The 25296-nt window shown below is 46.3% G+C and overlaps 1 protein-coding gene across 2 annotated transcripts in view; it reads right to left on the bottom strand.

Moving 5' to 3' along the window:
• Window positions 1–21625, bottom strand: part of SHISAL2A (shisa like 2A) — a 35180-nt gene extending 13555 nt beyond the window's left edge. For both annotated transcript variants that reach the window (XR_003115414.1, XM_025355093.1), the window contains exons 1-2: window positions 21160–21625; window positions 11171–11310 (exon numbers count right to left, since the gene is read on the bottom strand). Coding sequence is in view for 1 of the 2 variants with exons in the window: in XM_025355093.1 (XP_025210878.1) it covers window positions 11171–11310; window positions 21160–21341 (322 nt within the window). In the remaining variant the exon portion in view is untranslated. The remainder of the gene's footprint in view (window positions 1–11170; window positions 11311–21159) is intronic.
• Between the last annotated feature and the right edge of the window lie 3671 nt (window positions 21626–25296).

The raw sequence follows: 25296 nt of genomic DNA, 5'->3' as shown, positions 1-25296 counted from the left end.
CAAGCTATTCTCCTGCCTTGGTTTCCCAAGTTGCTGGGGTTACAGGCCTGAGCTACTATGCCTGGACATTTTAAAACATAGATTGTTCTCTGTTCCTCTTTAATGAAGTGTCTGTTCAAGTCTTCCGCTCATTTTCTAATGGGATCGTTTGTTTTCTTAATGTTGAATTTAGGGTGTTCTTTATATATTTTGTTTTATTTATTTATTTATTCATTTATTGAGACGTATCACTCTGTCATCTAGGCTGGAGTGCAGTGGCATGATCTCACCTCACCACAACATTCATTTCCTGGGTTCAAGTGAATCTCCTGCCTCAGCCTCCTGAGTAGCTGGGATTACAGGCTTGTGCTACAAGACCTGGCTAATTCTTCTTGTATTTTTAGTAGAGATGGGGTTTCACCATGTCAGCCAGGCTGGTCTCGAACTCCTGACCTCAAGTGATCCACCCACCTGGGCCTCCCAAAGTGCTGGGATTACAGGTGTGAGCCACCACACCCAACCAATCCTTATATATTCTGGATAAAAGTCCTTTGTCAAATATGTGAATATATTCTCCAGTCTGAGGCTTGCCTTTTCATCCTCTTAACAGGATCTTTCACAGCATCAAAATTTTGAACTTTGATGAATACTGGTTTATCTTTTTAAAAATGTATTGTGCTTTTGATGTCTTGTTTAAGAATTCTTTGCATAACCGCAGGTCATGAAGATTTTTCCCTGTTTTGTTCTAAAAGTGTTATAGAGTTTTTTGGTTTACATTTAGATCTTTTTTGAGATAAGTTTTGTACAAGGTGTGGGATCTAGGTAAAGGTTTATTTTTTATTTATGGAAGTTTAGTTGTTTTAACACCATTTATTGAAAAGATTATTCTTCCCCAGTTGAACTGGTTTTGCACCTTTGTCAAAAATCTGTTGGACAACCTTATGACGTCAGTCTACTTCTGGACCATATTTTGATCTATGCATGTGTCCTTCCCTCATCCAATACCACACTAACCTCATTACTGTTTATCATTGTTGTTATACAATAAGTCTTAAAATTGGGTAGTATGATTTCCTCCAACTTTATTATTCTTTTTCAGTATTACTTTAGCTATTCTAGTTCCTTTGTCTCTCTATATATAAATTTGAGAATTAGCTTATCTATTAAACGAACAAACAAAAAAAGCTGCCATTTTGGCCAGGCACAGTAGCTCACACCTGTAATCCCTGTACTTTGAAAAGCCAAGAAGGGAGAATTCTTTGAGCCCAGGAGTTCAAGACCAGCCTGGACAACATGGCAAGAACCCATCTCTACAAAAATAAAAAATTAACAGGGTGTGGTGGTCCCTCTCCAATTATGGGGGTCTGAGCAGCTGCCAGCCAAGCCTCAGGGGAACCCTAGGGGCTTCCAGAAGTTACAAGACCTTGGCTCAAGTCCTCATTCTGGTATTAAACATTGTGCTACTTTGTGCCAAACCCTTCTCTTCTCTGGATCTCAGTTACTACTTCATAAAATGGAATAGAAAATATGACTGGCCTAATTTTCTGTTTATTTTTCTGTGAATTCTTTTCCATTGAGCTCCTTGGGAGGCTGAGGTGGGAGGGTCACTTAAGCCCAGGAAGTTGAGGCTAGATTATGCCACTGCACTCCAGCCTGGGTAACAGAGCAAGGCCCTGTCTCAAAAAAAAGGGCGGGTTGCAATTTTTATGTTTACTATGTTGAGTTTTGCAATTCATGAACATAGTGTATCTCTCCATTTTAGGTGTTCTTTGATTTCCTTCATCAGCATTTTGTAGTTTTTTGTATGGTTGGTTATTTTTAGAGACGGGGGTCTCCGTCTGTTGCTCAGGTTGGAGTACAGTGACATGATCATAGCTTACAAGTGAGCCTTGAACTTTTGGGCTCAAGGGATCCTCCCACCTCAGCCACATGCCATCATGCCTAGCTAAGCATTTTGTAGCTTTCTCTTTTTTTGAGACAGAGTCTTGCTCTGTCACCCAGACTGGAGTGCAGTGGTGTGATCTTGGCTCACTGCAGCCTCCGCCTCCTGGGCTCAAGCAACCCTCCCATCTCAGCCTTCCAGTAGCTGGGACTACAGGCACACGCCACCAAGACCTGCTTTTTTTTTTTTTTTTTTTTGTAGAGACAGGAGTCTCGTCATATTGCCCAGAATGGTCTCAAACTCCTGGGCTCAAGTGATCCTCCAGTCTTGGCCTCCCAAAGTGCTGGGATATTGTAGTTTTTAACATACAGACCCTGCACATGTTTTGTTAAATTTTACCTAAGTATTTCATTTATTTTGGAGTAACTGTAAATGGTATTATTGTGTTTTTAGTTTGGGTTTCTAATTTTTTGTTAGTAGTATATATAAATACAATTGATGCTTGGTTTTGACTTTACTGTAACCTTGCTAAACACACTTAGTTCTTTTTTTTTTTTTTATATGGAGTCTCGCTCTGTCGCCCAGGCTGGAGTGCAGTGGCACAATCTCCGCTTACGGCAAGCTCCGCCTCCGGGGTTCATGCTGTTCTCCTGCCTCAGCCTCCCGAGTAGCTGGGATTACAGGCACCCGCCACCACGCCCGGCTAATTTTGTTGTATTTTTAGTAGATATGGGGTTTCACCATGTTAGCCAGGATGGTCTTGATCTACTGACTTCATGATCCGTCCACCTTGGCCTCCCAAAGTGCTGGGATTAGAGGTGTGAGCCACTGTGCCTGGCCCAAACACACCTAGTTCTAACAGGTTATTTTGTGCATGTTTTATAGGGGGGATTCTTTGTTATTTAAGCTTTCATTTTAAGGCATTCCAACTGGTATAGGGATTTACTTCAACCTTCTCTTCAATACAAGAATCCCCTTAGCTGAATCCCATATTTAGCCTTTTCCTGATTACCTTCCATGGATAGAGGTGCTTTTTTAAAAAACAAGACAAAACAAACCCAAGGATTACAAATTTGTGAGTGAAATACGGCCAAGAGTGATGGAGTTGCTCTCTGCAGTGTTTCAGGTATACTCTAAATAAGTTCTACCTTTATTGACTCAACATCCGTCTCCCTGTGGCTTTCCCCACTGATTTCAGCTCTGTTCTCTCGATCCTCATAAAAATGTCTGATCCTCTTGTCCCAGAACAACCTTGCAGAGATCGGAGGCCCTAGGCTGTGAGCCCGGAGTCGCCTCTGTTCAAGGCCAACTATCCGCAGCTCTTTACCTAATCCTCACATGACCTGGTTCCCAGATCTGAGGTAGTCACCTGCCTCTGATCACCTGATTGGTCGAAGTCCATCTCAAATTATGGGGCTCTGAGCAGCTGGCCAGCCAGGGCTCTGGGGAATCCCCTGGGCTTCCAGGAGTTACAGGACCTTGGCTCAAGTCCTCATTCTGGTATTAAATCATTGCGCTACTTTGTGCCAAACCCTTCACCTCTCTGGATCTGTTACTACTTCATAAAATGGTGTAGAAAATACAACTGGCCTAATTTTTCTACTTCTTTCCCTTTGAACTCCAAGTTCTGAAGGATTCTGTCTACATAATAGACTGCATTTATTAAGTACTAATTTTTTCCATTCTGTATTAATCAAAGAGCTCTGATCAGCAGGAGAGCACCTATGTTAATTACCCCCTGGAACTGATATAATTCTAGCTCAAAGAGAAGAAACTTGGTCCCCGTAAAGCCTTTGCAATGTTGTAGCCAGGTGCAGTGGTGCGCGCGCCTGCAATCCCAGCTACTCGGGAGGCTGAGGCAGGAGAATTGCTTGAACCTGGGAGCCAGAGGTTGCAGTGAGCCAAGATGGCGCCATTGCACTCCAACCTGGGCAAGAGGGCAAGACTCCGTCTCAAAAAAAAAAAAAAATTGTTTGGCCGGGCGCGGTGGCTCACACCTGTAAATCCCAGCACTTTGGGAGGCCAAGGCAGGTGGATCATGAGGTTAGGAGTTCAAGACCAGCCTCTGGCCAAGATGGTGAAACCCCATCTCTACTAAAAATACAAGTATTAGCCAGGCGTGGTGGCAGGTGCCTTTAATCCCAGCTACTTGGGAGGCTGAGGCAGAGAACTGCCTGAACCCAGGAGGTGGAGGTTGCAGTGAGCCGAGATCGCGCCACTGCACTTCAGCCTGGGTGACAGAGCGAGACTCTGTCTAAAAAAAAAACAAAAAAAAAACCTTTGCCATATTGGAGATTGCTCAAAAATTCCCACTGCTGTGTTTGGGGACCCTCAGGAAATTGAAAAACAAAGTTGGGAACCTACAGAATAGACAATAAAAAGTTATTTCTGAGATGTGATGGCTGCTGAGTTCTATCCAACTGAAAGTTAAAATAGATCATCACTCCTTTGCTTCCAGACCTTCTACTCTGTTAATGTGACCTGAGTTTCCACTCACTTTTTTTTTTTTTTTTTTAGCAATTACATCACATTTTTGGCTTATGGGGGAAGCTATTTAAAAAAAAAAAAAAAAAAAAAGGTTAGGCCAGGTGTAGTGGCTCACACCTGTAATTCCAGCACTTTGGGAGGCTGAGACGGGTGGATCACCTGGGGTCAGGAGTTCGAGACCAGCCTGGCTAACACTGTGAAACCCCGTTTCTATTAAAAATACAAAAATTAGCCAGGTGTGGTGGCAGGTGCCTGTAATCCCAGCTACATGAGAGGCTGAGGCAGGAGAATTGCTTGAACCCAGGAGGTGAAGGTTGCAGTGAGCCAAGATCACACCACTGTACTCCAGCCTGGGTAACAGAGGGATATTCCATCTAAAAAAAAAAAAAAAAAAAAAAGGTTTTTTAAAAAAGAAAATGGTATGTTTGAGATTACGAACATGTAAAAATTGAAGCACCTAATAATAATTAAAATGAGAACTACTAATTGGTAAAAAGCCTGCTATGTGTTTGAGACTAATTAAATACCAGTAAGCACCATTTCTAGTTTTTGCAACAACTTTCTTAGTAGGAATGATGGTACACATTTTAGAGTAAATTGAGGTTGAGAGAAAAATGACTTGCTTAAGGCCACACACTGAGAGCAGCAAGGCCAAGATTAGAGCCAGGCTTTCTGGCATCTCTGCTCAGCGCTGTGCCTTCTCTCCTTTCTCCAAGGACCTCTGTGGCCAGTCCCCCATTACCTGGGGTTCTCAACCCTGAACATGGGCCTAGCCTGTGGTGACCAGCTTGGAAAGGAGTTCTCAGGTTCTCCCCGTTTGGAGATGAGTCAAAACAAACTCATCACTGACTGAGGCACGTTTGGTTCCTTGGTGTTACCTCTCAAGTATGGTTAATTAAAAAGCAGTGGGCTGTGAGGTGACGTGACTGAGCCTTCTGTGGAAGGTGGGAGGGGCTGATGAAAGTCATTCTGTAGTATAGGGACAGCTGCTGCAGGGAAAGGTCTCTGGCTGGGAGGCAAAGGCTTGGCCACCAATTGGCTGGGTGACCTTAGGCACATAACTGCCTCTCTCTGGGCCTCAGCTGCCCCATCTATACAGTGAGAGCATCAGACTTTATTTTTAGGAGCCTTTGAGTTCTAGTTGATGAGAATGGCTGACTAACAACCTCTTCACCAACACCTTTCAGAAGAGGATAAGAATTGTACTCTTTAATTTCCCCCCAATGTTTTAGTATCTTATTAAAGGTACCTAGATATCACCTCTACACTAACCTCACTGACCTCAGCTGCAAAATGGGAGTTGATAATAATCACCAGGCAGAGTAGTTGAGCAGGTTGAAGGGGATGATGTGTTTGAAGTCCTTAGCACAGTGCCCAGCTCAACAGTAGGAACTCAGTCACTTTTCTGATCTAGCCAGTTCCTCACAAAGTACCAGAATAAGAAAGTTATGGTCTTCATGGCCATCCCAAGTTTGGGGATGGGATGGGTGTGGGGGTGATGGGACAGAGTACAGAATGCCTGGGCAGGGAAAGAAGCCTGTTTCAGAAACTGCTTTTCCATTTACACTCTGCTCTTGCCAAGGCACTCCCCACCCCACCCCTGCCTCCATATTCAGAGATAAGGACCCCCAGGGACAGTGCAGTGATCATAGGCTTTAGAGTCTGGGAGATCTGGGTTGACATTGCCGTGACACATGCTCACTGGCTGTGTGGACTTAGTTCATCTCCCTTGGCTGAGCCTTGGTTTCCTCTGCTATACAATGGGGGTAAAGGCCTCTCTCCATGTCCTATTGAAGCACAAAAGAGCAAACAGAAATGAAAGTCTGTCAACAGTAAAGCTCTGATGAATGTAAGATAGTGGGCCTATAACCGTCTCAGATGCAGAAGGAGGCTCCTGGGTTGCTGCTCTGGGTGCAGAGGGAAGGAGAGGACAACACTTAATGAAGAAGAAGGGGAGGAACTAAGAGCTGAGTTTGAGCAAAAGGCAGAGAGAGCCTAAAGCTGTTATTTAGTAAAAGGTCAGGAAATGCACTTTTCTTCTTAAAAATAAGAAGCAAAAAGCAAGAGGACATGCTGTCTCAAATCCTCGTGACTGAATAATCCAGCTGGTGGCTGAGCAGTGAAAAGCAGGAGGATGGTTTCCATTCACAGGGCCGAGGGATGAACTGTACTCCCCTTGAGCCAGAAAAGTAGGACCTAGGGGATGGGTAGGGTGGGGTGAGCCTAGAGCACAGAGCACAAGCCAGAACATCCCACAGTCCTGCTCTAGGAGGATGGAAAGAGCAGGACTTTGGAGGCAGAAAGACATGTTTGATTTCCAGCTCCACAATCACAAGCTATGTATGACCCCTTGTGCAAATTATCTAAGCTCTCTGAGACCTGATTTTTGCATCTGTAAGATGGGTTATAATGAGACCTACCTCACTGGGATAGCTGGAAAGATTAGAGGAGATGGTGCGTGTGAAATTTCAAACAGTGTCTGGCACATTGTAGGGATGCCCTTTTCACAGCAACAGGGATAAGGAGAGGAAGGAGGGTGAAGGGGAGAGTTGGCTCTGTCACTCATTCGGTGACTTTGGATCTCAGTTTCCTCATCTGTAAAATGAAAGTAATAACATGATCTATACCCTACCCAGTTACCATAAAAAGCAAATAATATGGTACATTTAGAGCTGGTTCATTCCTTTTACCTATGGTATCACTATTTCATTATTCTATTATACCACAGTTTATGATCCATTCCTCTACCTATGGACATTTAGTTTCCAATGTGACAGGTTCTCAAGATGTCTGTCCTCTTCTAATGCAACTATTTCTTTAAGGCAGCTAATTAGAAGTAGAATTACTGAGTAACAGGGTATATATATAAAACTAACAATTATATAATGTTGATAATAACATATTGATAATTAATTATATAATAATGAAATATATTATATATAATTATATATAAATATATAATATATAATTATATGTGATATATTAGATATATTATTTAAATAGATAGTACCAAAATTCTCTATAAAGTGGTTGTACCAATGTATACTCTTACCAGTAGTATATGAGAGTATCTGCTTCCCCCACCCCAACCTTCCAAACTTCTCACTTTTAATATGATACATTTTTGGGCTTTTGCCAATGTAATTTTTTTTTTTTTTAATAAAGATGTTTCTTTTTTTTTTTTTTTTTGAGACAGGGTCTTGATCTGTCGCCCAGGCTAGAGTGCAGTGGCCGATCTTGGCTCACTGCAACCTCCACCTTCTGGGCTCAAGCAATCCTTCCACTTCAGCTCCCCAAGTAGCTGGATCTACAGGTGTACGCCACTACGCATGGCTAATTTTTGTATTTTTTGTAGAGACGGGTTTTACCATGTTGGCTAGGCTGGTCTTGAACTCCTGACCTCAAGTGATCTGCCCGCCTCCACCTCCCTAAGTGCTGAGATTATAGGTGTGAGTCACAGTGCCTGGCCTGGATGTATCATTTTTGAATTGCATTCCCCTGATTATTAGTAATGTTGAGCATCTTTTCATGTGCATTGGGCATTTGTATTTCTTTTTTAACGAAGTAAATTTTTCTCATCTTTTAAGGTGTACTTGTATCAATCCTGCCTTGTTTTATATACAGTTGATTCTCATTATTCACGGTAGTTATGTTCTATAAAGTCACAGCAAACACTAAATTAACAAATACTGAATTATTGCTCCTAGGGGAAATACGAGGTTAGGTTCCTGTGAGCCTCTGGTCACATTTTTGTCAACTGATCAATATGTAACTTTGTTTTTCTATGTGTGTTTCTGTTTCAAGTGACCTTATTTAATATGTTATTGATTCATTAACATTGAACTCATGGCCAACAGCACTATAAGCTAAAATTCATGTCTCTAAAACATCAAAAACAGGCTGGGCATAGTGGCTTACACCTGTGAGCACTTTGGGAGGCCGAGGCGGGCAGATCACCTGAGTTCAGGAATTCAAGACCAGCCTGGCCAACATAGTGAAACTCTGTCTCTACTAAAAATACAATAAAAATTAACTGGACATGGTTGTGCGTGCCTGTAGTCCCAGCTACTTGGGAGGCGGAGGCAGGAGAATTGCTTGAACTCGGGAGACAGAGGTTGCAGTGAGCTGAGATCGCACCACTGTACTCCAGCCCGGGTGACAGATCAAGACTCCATCTCAAAAAATAAAAATAAACCAAAACAAAACAGTGAAATCACCAATTAAAAATAACAAAAATGCAAAAATCATGGCACTAAATAGACTGAGAAAAGGACACTTGCTTATACCATGAGAGCTGCAAAGAGAAGGCAGAGCATACCTTATTCACTATCACCTAAGATACATGTGTAAATCAAATTTTTTGCTACTCTGTGCGTGCACACATTTACAAATGACCTCAGAATTGCCTTGAGTATTGATGTTGATGTTACAAGTAAATTTTAGCAAGTAGGCAAATTTGCAAATACAGAATTGGAGAATAATGAGGACTAATTGTGTATGTGTATGTGCGTATGTGTGCGTGCGTAGATATTTAATGTGTAATATAATATCTTTGCAGTCCATCACTTTTTTTTTAACTTCACATACAGTGTCATATTATTTGTACTTGACGTAGGGACATTTGCTAATCTTTTCCTTTATTTTTTAGAAAATTGTACATTTTATGCAAATTCCTATATTTTAATTAGTCTGTTTCCGGACTCTTTCTAGTCTAGGTTTTTCAACTTTAGTACTCTATTCTCTACTCTAGAGTTTCTCAACTGGTACTATTGACATTTTGGGCCAGATAATTCTTTGTTGCAAGGTACTGTCCTCTTTGTTACAGGCTGTTAAACAGCATCCTTGGCCTCTGCCAATAGATATCAATGGTATCCCTTCCCCGATTGTGACAACCAAAAATGTTTACAGACATTGCCAATTGTCCTGGGGGAGCAAATTTGTACTCAGTTTAAAACCACTGCATTGCCCAATTCTATTTGTCAATTTCTGTGCCAATATCACAAAACTTGTATTTTAAAACAGAAATCCTATATTTTTAAAAATGTCCTGTTGCCTGATAGAGCAAATCCCTCCTCTTCTTTGTTTTCCAAAATTGTGTTGTTCACTCTTCCACCTGTATGCCTCTAGATTAACTTTAGAATTAATTTGACAAATTCCATGAAATATTTTAATTTATTTTTATATATAGGTTAGTTTAGGAAGAATTGGCATTTCTATGATATTGAGCCTTTCTATCCACATACATGCCATATCTCCCATATAGTCTTTCTGTCTTTCATTAACCTTTATAATTATTCTCTATAAAAGGTGAAACCAGCTGTGTGCAGTGGCTCACACCTGTAATCCCAGCACTTTGGGAGGCCAAGGTAGGTGAATTGCTTGAGGCCAGGAGTTCGAGACCAGCCTAAGCAGGGTGGCGAAACCCCATCTCTACTAAAAACACAAAAAATTAGCCAGGTGTGGTGCTGCACGCCTGTAGTTCTGCTATTCAGAGGGCTGAGGTGGGAGAATCACCTGAGTCCAGGAGTGCAAGGCTACAGTGAGCCATGATCATGCCACTGCATTCCAGCCTGGGCAACTAGAGTGAGACCTTGTCTCAAACAACACAAAAACGTTGAAGCCTCAACTGTCTCTGGTCTTCACCAGGCTGGGTCTACATGCAGACGTTTTTCTCTTCCCCTGCCACTGCCTCTCAGGTCTTTCTCACTCCAAGGGAAGCCAGCTGAATCCTTCCACCCTCAGAAGTGACCCCTCCTGCTTTTCGCTGCTCAGACACAGCTGGATTATTCACAGTCATCAGGATCTGAGAAGGATTCTTGTGCTGTTGCTTGTTGTATTTTTATTGTTAACTTGGAAAGTTCGTGTTTACAAATGATGGCATTCAGCCCTCTCTTTCTCTGAGACTTGGCTACTACTACCTCCCCGATGCCTCCTGTCACCCTTCCTTCGTCTTTTTTTTTTTTTTTTTTTGAGAAGCAATCTTGCTCTGTCACCCAGGCTGGAGTGCAGTGGTGCGATCTCGGCTCCCTGCAACCTCCGCCTCCCAAGTTCGAGCGATCCTCCTGCCTCAGCCTCCTGAGTAGCTGGGATTACAGGTGCGCACCACCATGCCTGGCTAATTTTTGTATTTTTAGTAGAGACAGGGTTTCGCCATGTTGGTCAGCCTGGTCTTGAACTCCTGACCTTGTGATCCGCCCGCCTTGACCTCCCAAAGTACTGAGATTACAGGTGTGAGCCACTGCACCTGGCCCAGAGACTGGTATCTTTCACAATACCTTTCAAGAAGTTGTCAAAATGTGTGCAAAAAAGGCTTGTGAAAAAGAAACACTTTTTTTTCTGGGCCCCTTAGAGGCTCTTGATAACCTATACTAATGAAGAAATGCGTAGTCTGGAACATCAGATTATTTAAAAAAAACACATACACACAATAAAAGCGCTTGTATTTCGTTTCTGATAAATTATGAGTTTGGAAGCAGCAAATTTTAACAATTAATTATATTTTGTTTGAGTTCATATTAAAATCAGTTTGCATTCCCCAAGGCTAACATTAAAACATCATCTTAGAAAATCCACAACATGGATTAACCTTTGTGTGACAAATGGAGTGTTGTCTACATTAAATTATTTTGACAAACACTGTAAACATGAAGAGTCTGGGATGGAAATGTTTAGATCATGAATCTCCTGAAAAATGTGCTGCTGCTTCTGCATATTCCAGGAATAGTCATGAGGCAAATGTTCCAAACATCATTTCTACATTTCTCCCCACTGAAAAGGTGCTAGTTTACTGAATACAAGGACATCACCTGGCAACTTCCTTACCTGCTGTCTGTAAGCTCAAGCCCAGGTCCAACTTTGTGTGGGGCTTAGAGCTGATGAACAGGTAGCAGAGCACACAGGCGGTAACAATGAAGGTGAGAAGGACCATTGCTGCTACAGACAGGCCCACGAGAGCGCCAATGCTGGGGAGAGAAGACCACATGGGAGCTGAGAGTCAGGAAGGGACTTGGGAGGCAGATGTTATAAAAGTGTTGTAGCTAGGCTAGAATGAGTCTGCTGGGAAGAAAATGTACAGAATAAAAATATTTTTTTAAAAATTTAGGTCAGGCACAGTGGCTCATGCCTATAATCCCAGCACTTAGGGAGGCCGAGGCGGGCGGATCACTTAGGGTCAGGAATTCAAGACCAGCCTGGCCAACATGGTCTAAATACTAAAAACACAAAGATTAGCCGGACGTGGTGGTGGCTCCTGTAATCTGTAATCTCAGCTACTCGGGAGGCTGAGGCACTAGAACTGAGGCACTAGAACTCGGGAGGCGGAGGTTGCAGTGAGCCGAGATCGTGCCACTGCACTCCAGCCTGGGTGACAGAGCAAGACTATGTCTCAAAAAAAAAAAAGTAGTGTTGTGTTGTAGGAATCAGCTTTGACTTTTGTTTTGTCCCTACTTATCTTAAACAAGCTTTCTATGCTTTAGCGTGGGAAAGAAAGTGCACCAACTATACGCAAAGGACTCACCACCAAGGACTCATACCTGACCCTGCTCAGCAGCACCATCTCCTTCCCTCCCTACTTTCCTCACCTGCTCCCACCCCAGGGAGCTGGAGATGGTCCTAGGGGACCCCCCATACTGCTGTTTCTTAAGAATCAAGACACATATAGTAGGCCTTAGTTAAAAGCCAGCTGTCCGGGCCGGGTGCGGTGGCTCAAGCCTGTAATCCCAGCACTTTGGGAGGCCGAGATGGGCGGATCACGAGGTCAGGAGATCGAGACCATCCTGGCGAACACAGTGAAACCCCGTCTCTACTAAGAAATACAAAAAATAGCCGGGCGAGATGGCGGGCGCCTGTAGTCCCAGCTACTCGGGAGGCTGAGGCTGGAGAATGGCATGAACCCGGGAGGCGGAGCTTGCAGTGAGCTGAGATCCGGCCACTGCACTCCAGCCTGGGCTACAGAGCGAGACTCCGTCTCAAAAAAAAAAAAAAAAAAAGCCAGCTGTCCTTCCAGGCTTAGGTAATTTCTTTTCTTTTTGTTTTAAGACAAGGTCTTTGCTCTGTTACCCAGATTGAACTGCAGTGTTGCCATCTTGGCTCACTGCATCCTCAACCTCCTGGGCTCAAGCAGTCCTCCCACCTCAGCCTCCTGAATGGCTGGGACCACAGGTGTGTGACACCACACCCAGCTAATGCTTTTGTATTTTTTTAAGAGATGGGGTTTTGCAATGTTGCCCAGGCACTTGAGCTCAAGCAATCTACCCACTTTTGCCTCCCAAAGTGCTGGGATTACAGGCATGAGCCACCACACCTGGCACCCTGTCCCACTGCCCCCCTGTCTCCTGCCCCCCCTTTTTTTTTTTTTAAATAGAGACCAGGTTTTCTGCATTGTCCAGGCTGATCTCAAACTTCTGGCCTCAAGCAATCCTCTCACCTCAACCTCCCAAAATGTTGGAATCACAGGCATGAGCCAACCGTGCCCAGCCAAGCCTCAGGTAACTTCTGACCCAACCTCCATGGTTCTGCTCACCACGTCAGTGTCAACTCCATGTCTCAAATACCTCTCCACTGCTGGTCCCTCACCCTCTGACCTCACTGCCTCTGCCCCAGATCAGGCCTTGGTCACCTGGTCTGAAGGAAGAAACAGCTTCGTTTTTTCCTCCCACAACACTCAACACAACACTTCTGACACCAGATGTATGGGGGGTTTTCCCCCACACATCAAGCAATTCTCCAGCAGACACCAGCTGGGTGTCCTATAATTTGATTCAATTCTGGCACCATCTCTAGGCAAATAGTGTCAGCTCCCACAGGTTACGGCCTCAGTCCCACAAGACTCCCTCCTGCCCTCCCATACCAATTGCAAGTAGTAGGTTGTCACCTATACTTCTGACCCACCAGCTATAAATCAGTGTGCCCATGGCCCCTTCCTTGGGTTTGATTAATTTGCTAGGACAGCTCACTGAACTCAGAAAAAACTTACGTTTACCGGTTGATTAGGAAGAAGGATATTACAAAGGATGCAGATGAATGGCCAGATGGAAGAGATACATAAGGCAAGGTATAGGGGAGGGGCGTGGAGCTTCCATGTGGTCTCCAATCACACAACCCTTCAGGGACCTCCACGTGTTCAGCAATCCAGAAGTTCTCTAAACCCTGTCTTTGGGATTTTATTGGTGATCAACTCAACCTCTGGGCCCTCTCCCCTCCCTGGAGGTTGGAGTGAGGTGGGGCTGTAAGTTTCAGTGCTCTAATCACATGGTTGGTTTCCCTGGCAACCAGCCCCCATCCTGAGGCTCTCCAGGAGCCCACCGTGAGTCATCTCATTAGAACAAAAGATGCTGTTATCACCCAGGAAATTACAAGGAATTTAGGAGCTCTGTGTCAGGAACTGGGGGTTCAGAGATCAAATTTTAGAACGAATGATGCTCCTAGCCTCTCTATCTACAAGGGCTTTAGGAGCTTCAACTCAGGAACCAGAGGCAGAGACCAAATATGTATTTCTTTTTTTTTTTTTCTTTTCTTTTTTTCTTTTTTTTTTGAGACGGAGTCTTGATTCTCCTGCCTCAGCCTCCCCAGTAGGCAGGATTATAGACCTCAAGTGATTCCCCCGCCTTCAACCTCCCAAAGAGCTGGAATTACAGGCATGAGCCACCGTGTCCGGCCAAAACCATGTTTAATCAGCCTTATCCTCTCATTGTCTAGGCCCTGGCCTGTGGTAGGCAGTTGGTAAATACAGTTTGGTATCTACTATGCACTCTCCTAATGAGAAGGCATAGGTGGCATCAGGCTTTGACTTTGCCTACCCTTTCTTCTCTAGCTCTCCTGCCTATCTTCTTCCCTGACTCTGGCCCCAGACTCCTGCCCTTGCCACTTCTGCAGGATTTCGCTCCCTGTTAGTTGATGGCTAATTTCACTCAACCAAAACACCTGAGAGCTTTGAAGAGTCTGCCTTCCCATCTAAATAAATTATTGGACTCTCTGCAATGGAACAGTATAGCATATATAGAGACCTTATTAATGATATAGATGTTTTCAGGCAGGGCACTGTGGCTCATACCTGTAATCCCAGCACTTTGGGAGAACGAGGCGGGTGGATCACTTGAGCCCAGGAACTCAAGACCAGCCCAGGCAACATGGTGAAACCGCATCTCTACAAAAAATACAAAAATTAGCCTGTCATGGTGACCATACGCCTGTAGTCTCAGCTACTCAGGAGGCTGAGGAGAGAGGGTAGCTGGAGCCCAGGAGGTGGAGGCTGCAGTGAGACATGATGGTGCCACTGCACTCCAGCCTGGGTGACAGAGCAAGACGCAAGACTCTGTCTCAAAAAAGCCAAAAATGTTTTCAGATCTTTTAGATTTTTTCTTTTTTTCTTTTTTTTTTGAGATGGAGTCTCGCTCTGTCGCCCAGGCTGGAGTGCAGTGGCACAATCTCGGCTCATTGTAAGCTCTGCCTCCCGGGTTCACGCCATTCTCCTGCCTCAGACTCCTGAGTAGCTGGGACTACAGGTGTCCGTCACCACACCTGGCTAATTTTTTGTATTTTTAGCAGAGACAGGGTTTCACCGTATTAGCCAGGATGGTCTCGATCTCCTGACCTCGTGATCCACCTGCCTCGGCCTCCCAAAGTGCTGGGATTACAGGCGTAAGCCACCGCGCCTGGCCTAGATCTTAATATCTAAGATAAGGGATAAATTTTTATGAACTTATTGATAATATTCATTGAAAAGAGCAAGGCATACTACTAATTACATGGCATAACCCCAATTTAACTAAATAAGTATACATATATACTTAACTATACACATGTACACAATCAAGGTTGATGGAGATACACCAACTAACAGGCTGTCTCTGGGCAGTTCAGGATGTGGATGTCCTGTCTGGGGCCCCTTGAATCTTATCAGTGTGGAATACTCTGATATTCTGGCCAAAGTTTCCTTCTTTTTTTTTTTTTTTCTGAGACAGGATCTCACTCTGTCACCCAGGCTGGAGTACAGTGGCACCATCATGGCTCACTGCAACCTCAACCTTCCGGGCTCAAGTGATCCTCCTGCCTCAGCCTGTCGAGTAGCTGGGACTACAGGCATGTGCCACCACACTGAGCTAATTTTGATATTTCTTTGTATAAACCGGGTTTCACCATGTTGCCCAAGGTTGTGTCCAACTCCTAGGCTCAAGCAATCTGCCCGCCTTGGCTATCCTGTCCAAAGTTTCTATTGCCAACAGCTGTTATCTCTTTGTTTGAGGGGTTTCTTGGGCCCAGAACAGGCTCCGTGGACACATTGGCAAGTCAATAGTACAGGATAATCAATGCTATCCTTACCCCACCAGCCCATGACCAATGACTGACAGAAATTGTTAGCTAAATATCCAGCTTCCTGGCCATCAGGTGGGATAACCCTGAGGAGTACATTCTACACTGGCTGGCAGAGTTTAAGCTCCAGTTACCTCTGGTGTAATTTGCTTGGTAATACACCATTGTTGGCTTCTTCCCCTCCCTGTCTCACTTTCTCATCCTCTATCAGTGATTTTTGGGATCACTTTCCACGTAAACTACTTGCCATCAAATCCTCATCTCAGAGTCTTCTGGTGAATCCAAGCTTAGACACTGGATTACTCATGACTTCTTTCTCTTTTTGTTTCTCTTGTGCTTTTCATATTTTTTACATTGAGTATGTAGAGCTTTTCAGTTCTTTTTTTTTTGAGACAGAGTCTTGCTCTGTCGCCCAGGCTGGGGTGCAGTGGCCGGATCTCAGCTCACTGCAAGCTCCGCCTCCCGGGTTTAGACCATTCTCCTGCCTCAGCCTCCCGAGTAGCTGGGACTACAGGCGCCCGCCACCTCGCCCGGCTAGTTTTTTGTATTTTTTAGTAGAGACGGGGTTTCACCGTGTTCGCCAGGATGGTCTCAATCTCCTGACCTCGTGATCCGCCCGTCTCGGCCTCCCAAAGTGCTGGGATTACAGGCTTGAGCCACCGCGCCCGGCCTTCAGTTCTTTAGTTACTTTAATTAAACGTTGTTTTCTCATTTGAGATACACTTACTGTTCATAGGGCTGTTATCTGGGAGACTTGTGCTTTGCTTGGGACCCGTGTGTGGGACAACGCTGGGTACCTGGATGGAAAGGGGCCTCTAAGAGAGGCCCTTTGAGGAGTGAGGGGGAGGGTTTTGTTTGTCCCCGTCTACCATTCTTTCTCCAGCCTTCTTGTCCATCCTCTTCCATGACTCTGGGCTGATACGTCCCAGATGGGAGGTCAGTCAGGGGGCAGACACTGTCTCTGCTGATCTGTCCTGGTGACAGAGGAACCAAACTCCAAGGACAGGGTTGGGAACAACAGGGTAGGCTCCAAAGAAGGAAAATCTGTGCTTAGCATGAGATGAACTTCAAATGATCAGAGTCGTCCCATGGTGAATGTACTGCCTCAAGCGGGGATGAGTCCCTGTCATGGGAGAAGCTTGTGCAGGACACATGAATGAGTTACATCTTTCAGTGAAGTTAGAGATTCCTACCCTGGGTAGGAAATTGGATTACAGAGCCTCGGGCCTTCGAGGATTTCACTGTTCTGACTCTGAAAGATCAAAACCCACTATGACTCCTAAGAAAGAATTGGAGGGACAGCCTAACAACCAAGGGCTTTGGAGTCAGGTAGTTCTAAGTTCAAATCCTGGTTCTGCCAACTGAAAAATCACTTTACCACTCTGACCTTCATTTCCTTCATTTATAAACGTTTCTATCTCACCAGGTGGTGGGAAGGATGAAATGAGGTGCTGTAGACACGGTCTGACCACAAACTCTGCCTTCCGGCAAGGCTGCTGTCTTCTGGCTCACACCCTGGTAAAAAAACAGAACTAGTGATGGAGGAGGGTGTTTGGCAAGTGGACCAGACAGTGTGACAGCACCAACTGCTTCTGCACAGGGTGTCTTCACATCCTGAGGCACAATTTTAAAGATAGCAATTCTCCTTGAGCACTGTCTCTCCCAGGAAACAGTGCTTACCTGGAGATTTTGATGTTTTTAAGGACTGGCTTTCATGAAAAGAGACAAATGGAATTTACAGCAAAACAAGGTCTCCACCCTGCAATATGCTCTGTTAGGAGCATGCCGGAAGAGTTATTTCAAGGTTCAGAGCACGCTGATGTCCTAGACATCCTGAGGACTTTCAGTTCCTCTCCTGCACTTTGCAATTGTCTGTGGTATTTATGAATCACATTATGTCTGAGTCCAGGAAGAGTCACCCTAGAGCCTTTTAGCCACTTGGGGTCACAGAATGGGAACACACTGACATGGGATGCGACCTCAGAGATCAGCCCATCCAAACCCCAACGAGAGCATTGTCTGAGCCACTAAAGCATGCCACGTCAGAGTTTCCAGGGCAACGAAAGGGACCACAAGGCACAAGAGCTGCAGAGGGAAGAGGCTAGTGGAAGAGGGAAGGAGTCCTGGCTGGGTGCTGAGAGAATTACTCACCTCTGTGTCCCCAGGGGCCAGCACAGTGCCCAGAAGACACTAGAGGGTCAGTGAGTATTTTTCAGATCATCTGAGTGGATCAGGTTATAAGAGAGATTCAGACAGTAGTAGACAGGACAAGCCAGGGCTTGGGATGAGACAGGCCTGAGTTTTCAACCCAGCTCTGCCACTGCCTCTCACTGGGACACTCCCAGATAGTAACAACCTCTCTCAAGTTTTCTCTTGTGTAAAATGAGGAGAAGTGCCAGGGTTGTGAATGCGTGAGAGCATCTAACCTTTGGAGAGTCTTAGGCAATGTTCTTTAAATCTCAGTCTGCTACGATATTGCTAGGAGATCTCGGACAATTCACTTCCACACTGAATTTCACTTCCCACACCTATGAACCAAGGAAAGGGAACTCTTTTATTGAGCACCTACTATATGCACTGGTCACTTTCATGTGCGTTATTTCTCTTAGTTCTTACAACAATTCCATCACAAATATCTCTATCACCATTTTAAAGTTGAGAGAAAATACCAGAAAGTTAAATAACTTTTCCAATCCACCTAGATAATAAGTGACGGGTTCTGACTAGCCCCAAAGCTCCACACTGTCTCTGTACTTACAAGGGAGGTCAGTACCGTCTTATTTCAACACCTAGCTCAATGCTAACTACACAGTGGGCCTTCAACAAAACTTCATTGTTTCACTTTAGGTGAATGCTGTGAAAGTGCCCTTGCGAGTATTATCACAGTGAGAGAAATCTGATACAGAAAAATTATCACAGTGAGAGAAATCTGACATAGCTGACTCCATCTTGCGTCTAACTTTCCAGCTGTCTTTCTTAATTCCTGGGCACAGGCCAAGTTAACTGTAAGAGGAATTTAGTTTATAGTTTAACCCTAAACCAAAGATGATAACAGCCCCTTCCTAAAACTAACACCCTCCTTGCTCAGGGACTGCAACTGCCTTTGTTAAACTAACAAATTAACCACAAGATTAGAATTGTTGGCTCAGGAGTTGCGTAGCTGGAGGTCACATGATTTGTAATCTCCTCAACTCCTCCTACAGGAGGAGTTGTAAAACCTAAAACTGGTGTTTGAGGTATCTTTCAGACCTTGCATTTTGATAGACCAGTTGGTGCCACCTGGACTATACTGGAAACTGGCTCAACTGGTTTTGTGAGCCCCCCTACCCAGCAACTGACTCAGCACAAGAAGGTAGCTTTGATCCCCCACAATTTTATCCTTAATCCAACCATTTAGCATTCCCTATTCCCTAGCCCTGTCTGCCACCAATGCTTGAAAAACTATAGTCTCTGAATTATCTGGTGGGGTGGGGGGTGGGGAATGAGGGTGTGGATTTGAGAATTATGTCCTACTTTGCCACTTGGTTGGCCCTGTGATTATTTTTTTTTATTATTTATTTATTTATTTATTTTTTTGAGACGGAGTCTCGCGCTGTGTCACCCAGGCTGGAGTGCAGTGGCGCGATCTCGGCTCACTGCAAGCTCCGCCTCCCAGGTTCACGCCATTCTCCTGCCTCAGCCTCCGAGTAGCTGGGACTACAGGCGCCCGCCACCACACCCGGCTAGTTTTTTGTATTTTTAGTAGAGACGGGGTTTCACCATGTTAGCCAGGATGGTCTCGATCTCCTGACCTCGTGATCCACCCGCCTCGGCCTCCCAAAGTGCTGGGATTACAGGCTTGAGCCACCGCGCCCGGCCGGCCCTGTGATTATTAAACTCTTTCTTTGCTGCAAAACCTGTTGTTCTCAGTGCATTGGTTTTTCTGGGCAGCAAGCAAAATGAACTTGTCAAGTGATTACCATTGTATCTCTAAATAAACTGTGAGTTCCTCAGGGGCAGGGAATAATTGATTTTTGTGTCTCCAATGCCTTGCAAAGTGCCTGGCACAAAGTAAAGGCTAGAATGAATGAATGAATGAATGAATGAATGAATGAATATACAGATGAACAGAAAATACATTAATATAATTCCCTGGGTTATAGATAGCACAAATGTGTAGGATCTGATAACCTGGCCATCTGAAAATCATTTAGAATTGTGGATCGAGTCACCTAGAAAAAGCAATAATATTTGTAATTGTCATTGGCATATGTCAAGTTGATTTCATCTCTGTTATGTCATTTGACCCTCACCACTGCCTTAGTCAGAAATCAGGGCAATGATAGATCATCCTGCTGCCCATTTGATAGATGAAAAGCCAGAGACTTGAGAAGTTTTGGTGGCATAGGATGCTGTCCTTTCCCACCCAGAGGGCAGCAGCCTCTGCTCATACACCTCCAGGAACAGGAAAATCGCTAACTACTGAGATGGCCCACTAGATTTTTGCTGATGTCTGTTTCCCAAAGTAGTCTGAGGATCAAGTTCCATTCTCCAGGTGAGGCCTTTGGAGACGCAGAGGGATTGAGACCTATTACCCTCTCAACCCAACACTTAGGTTCCAGCAATGCAACCCCTTCCCTGAACAAATGGGGAAACTGAGGTCCTATGGGTGGAGACTCAACACTTCAAATATGGCCTGAGCTAGCTTCTGCACCATGCCATTGTCTCGTGATGAACTTGGAGGCAGCTCTGCCTCCCGAGTCTTCTGCCTTAGCTTGAGGATGAGGTACATCCCCAGCACTCACCACAGGGCTTGGCACACACTAAGTGCTCAGTAAAGAGTGCCCGAAAGAATGACTAAATACAAAAGGGAACCAAGGGTTGACGCTGGGCTGAGGCTGGGGTTGGGGTGTAGCACCAGGCAAGGGTTAAGGCTGGAGGCTAAGGTTTGGATGTAGATCTAGATATTAATAATATTTGGAGTCAGGATGTGGGAGAAGAGCTGAGGTGGGATTGCAGGCAGGACAGAAGAGGAGGTTGGGGATGGTGATAGAATAAGGTCTAGGATCGGTACTGGGGAGTGTGGAAAGTCAGGGATAAGGCTGGTGTTGATATTAGGAAGGGCACTTTGGTGGATGATGATTGGGGTGGAGTTAGGGCTGCCTGTGAATGTTTGAAGATGGAAGTTGCTATTAGGGGGAGGCTTGATATGTGATTTGGGATTGGGATGAGGGTGGTGATGGATCGAAGTTTGGGGTGGGGATAGAGTGAGGATTGTTTTGGGTTAGAGGAGGGGGGGGGTCCGAGCATGGCTCTAAATAACGGTTGGGGTCAGGATGAGGAAATCCAGCTGAGATGGGGTTTCAGGGGGTAGTAGGGTTGATGATGTGGGCATGAGGACGGTAAGGGCTGGAGATTGCTGCTGATGTTGTTCAGGTGGGCACTCGGATGAGGGCTGAGGCTGGGGTGAGGAGCTGAGACTGGAGTGGGGATCAAGGTAGGGTGAGGGCCAGGGCCGGTACCTGAGCCACCACATGTAGCTGTGCTCGTAGGGGAAGAAGCTGTGAGGGTCGTCGCAGCAGTACTTGTGGTCGCGGAAGCCGCAGCAGAAGACAGCAGCCGCCTCGCCCCCCGGCCGCGGGCAGCTGAAGCCGCGCACCACCTCCTGCTCTGCGCTCACGTAGCTCGTGCAGGCGCCGCTCATTGCGTCCCGCGCCCGGCCCGCCGCCACCTCGGGCCACCAGACGGCCGGCGAGAGCCCGGCGGGGAAGCGAGGGACCGAGCGAGAGGGAGCTGAGCCTGAGAACGCAGAGACGGAGAGACTGAGGGGCCGAGAGAAGCCGACACAGAGACAGAGACAGCAGCGCAGGGCCCCGAGGACCGAGCGGCGGCCAGGTGCGCAGCCCGCGCGGAGGGGAGGCGCGGGCGAGGCGGGCGGCGGCGGCGGGCGGCGGGAGTGACGGCGGCGGGAACGCGGCGGGAGCCGGAGCGGACGCGGGGAGCTGGGCCGGGAGCCTCGTGCTCGCCCGGCTCTGCCTGCGCTTCCCGCCCCCGCCCCACTGCTCTCCTACTGCCTGCACGAGGGCGCTGGGTGCGCGACGACAGCACGACGCGGCCAGAGTGGCGGGGCGGGAATTCGAGGCCAGGGCGCGGGCGCCTCACCTGCACCCAGCCGGCGCCGGGAGTCTTGGGGCATTCGGGGCTGGGGCAGACAGACAAGACACCAGCCGGCGACCACACGGCGGGGTCAGTGAGGAGAATGAACACAACCTCACCCAACTTCCGCAACAACCCAGGGGCCCGGGGGATGTTCGCAGCCGTGTTATAGGTGAGAGCTGAGGGCCAGAGAGAAGCTTAGGAGTCCCTGAGCCCATGAGATTTTAACCAGGGGCGGCCTAGTAGGAAGTCCTTGCGCTTTCTGCGGCTTTCATGGTGCCTCTTTTCCAGCGGGCTTTTAGATGTCCTCGTCTTCTGGAGTCCCCGCTAGTCTCTTTCGCTGAGAGCTAGCTCGTGCACGGACAATGTCCACACTCTTCTGTTCATACTGCCTGCCACTGGCCTGGGACAAGGGGCCGAATATGGGTGTGGACAGGCCCAGATGGTAACCTCCTTCCCCACCCTGACCAGCAAAGCCAGCAGACCTGTCCATTTTGAAAAATTACTTCCAGAGAACAAGGGCAGTATTTTCACTAGCATCAGAGAACCATAGACTGAAGGGGCTCTCAGTGCCTTGGCTTCCCCCGTGTACCCTGTTGCCTTACACCACCTGGAAGGGCTTCATACAGCACCTTCAGTGCCTTAGCTCTACAAAATTCACAGCAGTGGGTAGGGTAGGAAATAGTTACTGTGTTGCCTTGGGCACCCCCGATTCCTTCGCGCTTGCTTTGGACGTGTGGGGAACGGGCCATGGGTATCAGGAAATCTGGGCTCCAGCCCAGCTCTACCCCTTCCCTGCTGTTTCTCTCTGAGCTTCGGATTCCTTGTCCTCACCCAGGCCAGCTCCTCAGATGCTGATTGTGCCGCTCCCCTGACCTGGGCCCTAGGGCCCCTGAGAGGGATCAGATCTGGGCCTGCTGTTGAGAAACACAGTCTGATGGAGGAGTCAGACTGACGGACGATCACAGCACAGGGCGGTAAAAAGGGAGATGCAAGGACCTGAACACAGAGGGGCACCGTCTGAGGAAGCAGGGGAGGGCTTTGAGGGAGGTAATGTCCTCAAGAGTCACTGTAAGGTCAAATATGAAGGCTGGAGGGAACTGTTATTATCCTCCAGAACATTCCTCCCCTGAGCTGTGGGTCTGTACAGACTGGGAGCTGGAGAGCCTACACTAATGAGGGTGCACTTCAGCCTCTTTATTTATCAGATGGAGAGTACAGGGGAGGAATGCTCTGGGAGGGAGTGGCTTCCTGGAGGCCTGGAGATCAGCTGGGAGGAAGAAAGCACTCTGCCCTGGCTTTTGGCAAAACTAGGAAGCCTCCAACAATTTCCAAAACCCTCTCCCAGCCAAGAAGTAATTTGTTCCTCCCAACAGTCCTCTGGGGTGAGCCAAGCAGGGGTGAATGTGCCTGAAATAACAAGTCCAATGCCACACAGCGATCAATGGCCCAGGCAGGGCTGATACCCATGTCTGTCTCACATGTACCCTTGGCAGTCTGATGAAGCCTGTGAACCCCTATTCAGAATAATGGGGGTTTTTTTTGTTTTTGTTTTTTGTTTTTTGTTTTGAGATGGAGTCTCATTTTGTCACCCAGGCTGGAGTGCAGTGGCACAATCTCGGCTCACTGCAACCTCCACCTCCCAGGTTCAAGTGATTCTCCTGCCTCAGCCTCCCAAGCAGCTAGGATTACAGGCACGCGTCACCACGCCTGGCTAATTTTTGTATTTTCAGTAGAAACAGGGTTTCACCATGTTGCCCAGGCTGGTCTCAAACGCCTGACCTCAAGTGATCTGCCCACCTCAGCCTCCCAAAGTGCTGGGATTACAGGTGTGAGCCACCACACCAGGCCACAAATAATGCTTTTGACTAGAAAAAAAAATTATTTAGAGTTACAAGGGATACCAATTATATTGAATCATGATTTAGTCCTAGTTTTTAAAAAGTGTCAGTAAGATCTAGAGATGAGTCTATTAATTACTATACTTTTGAAGTGGTGAATGAAAATAACTAGTATTTCAATATGTCTCTGCTGTAATGCAATATGAAAATATCTGTGATTTCTATTGGTGACAAAGTCACAAGTACTACTAATACTATCGTAGGTTTTCTTGCCAATATGCATGATGAAAGAAAATACTGAATTTCAGTTGGAGGTAATGCATACCAAGGATGTGATTTTTCCCATGTAAATTATGAACCTTCCGCACTCTATTCAGAGGCTCCTTGGGCTCCGTGGACTCTATGTGAACATCCTTTCATTTCTGTGGTCTGGTTCCTACTTTAATGCTTTTTCCTTCATTGTATGCATTGTGTTCCTTCATTCTGTTCTCCTGCAGACACTTATTACAGACCTATGATGTGCCAGGCAATACCCATCCTGTATGTCATGTAGTCCTTAAGAACTTCTTTTGAGGTAGGTGTTAGTCTTCCCATTTTGCAGACAAGGTAACTGAGAAGGAGGTTAAATAATTTACCCACAGCCACGTAGCCAGTAACTGATCAGAGTCCTGTACCGCCTCCTCCTCCCTTCCCAAATGAGGCCTGGGGCCAGACTCCCCAACTCCAGAAGGGAAAAAACGCATAGGAGGGAAGCATGGGCAGGGAGAAATATTTATGGAGAACACACTGTGAATGGGAAATTGTGCTCTGTGCTTTTCATTATCTCTTTTAATCTTTATACCAACTATGTGTAGTATTACTCTCTCCATTAAGAAAAATTAAAGATAGTCCAGGTGCAGCAGTTCATGCCTGTAATCCCAGCACTTTGGGAGTCTGTGGCAGGAGGATTGCTTGAGCCTAGGAGTTTAAAATCAGCCTGGGCATGGTGGCATGCACCTGTAGTCCTAGCTACCTGGGAGGCTGAGGCAGGAGGATCACCTGAGCCCAGGAGTTTGAGGCAGCAGTGAGCTATGATGGTGCCATTGCACTCCAGCTTGAGTGACAGAGTGAGGTGACACCCTGTCTCTAAAAAAAAAAAATAAGAATAAGAAAAAATAACAAAATGCATATTCATTATAAAACCACAAATTAGAAAATAAAGATAAACCAAAAGGAAAAATAAAAATCACCCATAATTTCACCACACAGAAATATCTATCATACACCCCCAAACCCTGCCCCCATGCACACAATTATGTGCCCACTTTATGGGTAGGAAAACTGAGACCCAGAGAGGTTAAGTAACTTGCTCAGGGATCTACAAGTCAGAAATTCCAGAGGCCGGGCGCGGTGGCTCAAGCCTGTAATCCCAGCACTTTGGGAGGCCGAGGCGGGTGGATCACAAGGTCAGGAGATCGAGACTATCCTGGCTAACATGGTGAAACCCCGTCTCTACTAAAAATACAAAAACCTAGCCGGGCGCGGTAGCGGGCGCCTGTAGTCCCAGCTACTCGGGAGGCTGAGGCGGGAGAATGGCGTGAACCCGGGGGGCGGAGCTTGCAGTGAGCCGAGATCGCGCCACTGCACTCCAGCCTGGGAGACACAGTGAGACTCCGTCTCAAA

The sequence above is a fragment of the Theropithecus gelada genome, chromosome 1 (assembly GCF_003255815.1).
Source record: "Theropithecus gelada isolate Dixy chromosome 1, Tgel_1.0, whole genome shotgun sequence".
Lineage (NCBI taxonomy): Eukaryota > Metazoa > Chordata > Mammalia > Primates > Cercopithecidae > Theropithecus > Theropithecus gelada.
Note: the sequence above shows the minus strand (reverse complement) of the source record. Positions and strands in the feature narration are given on the sequence as shown.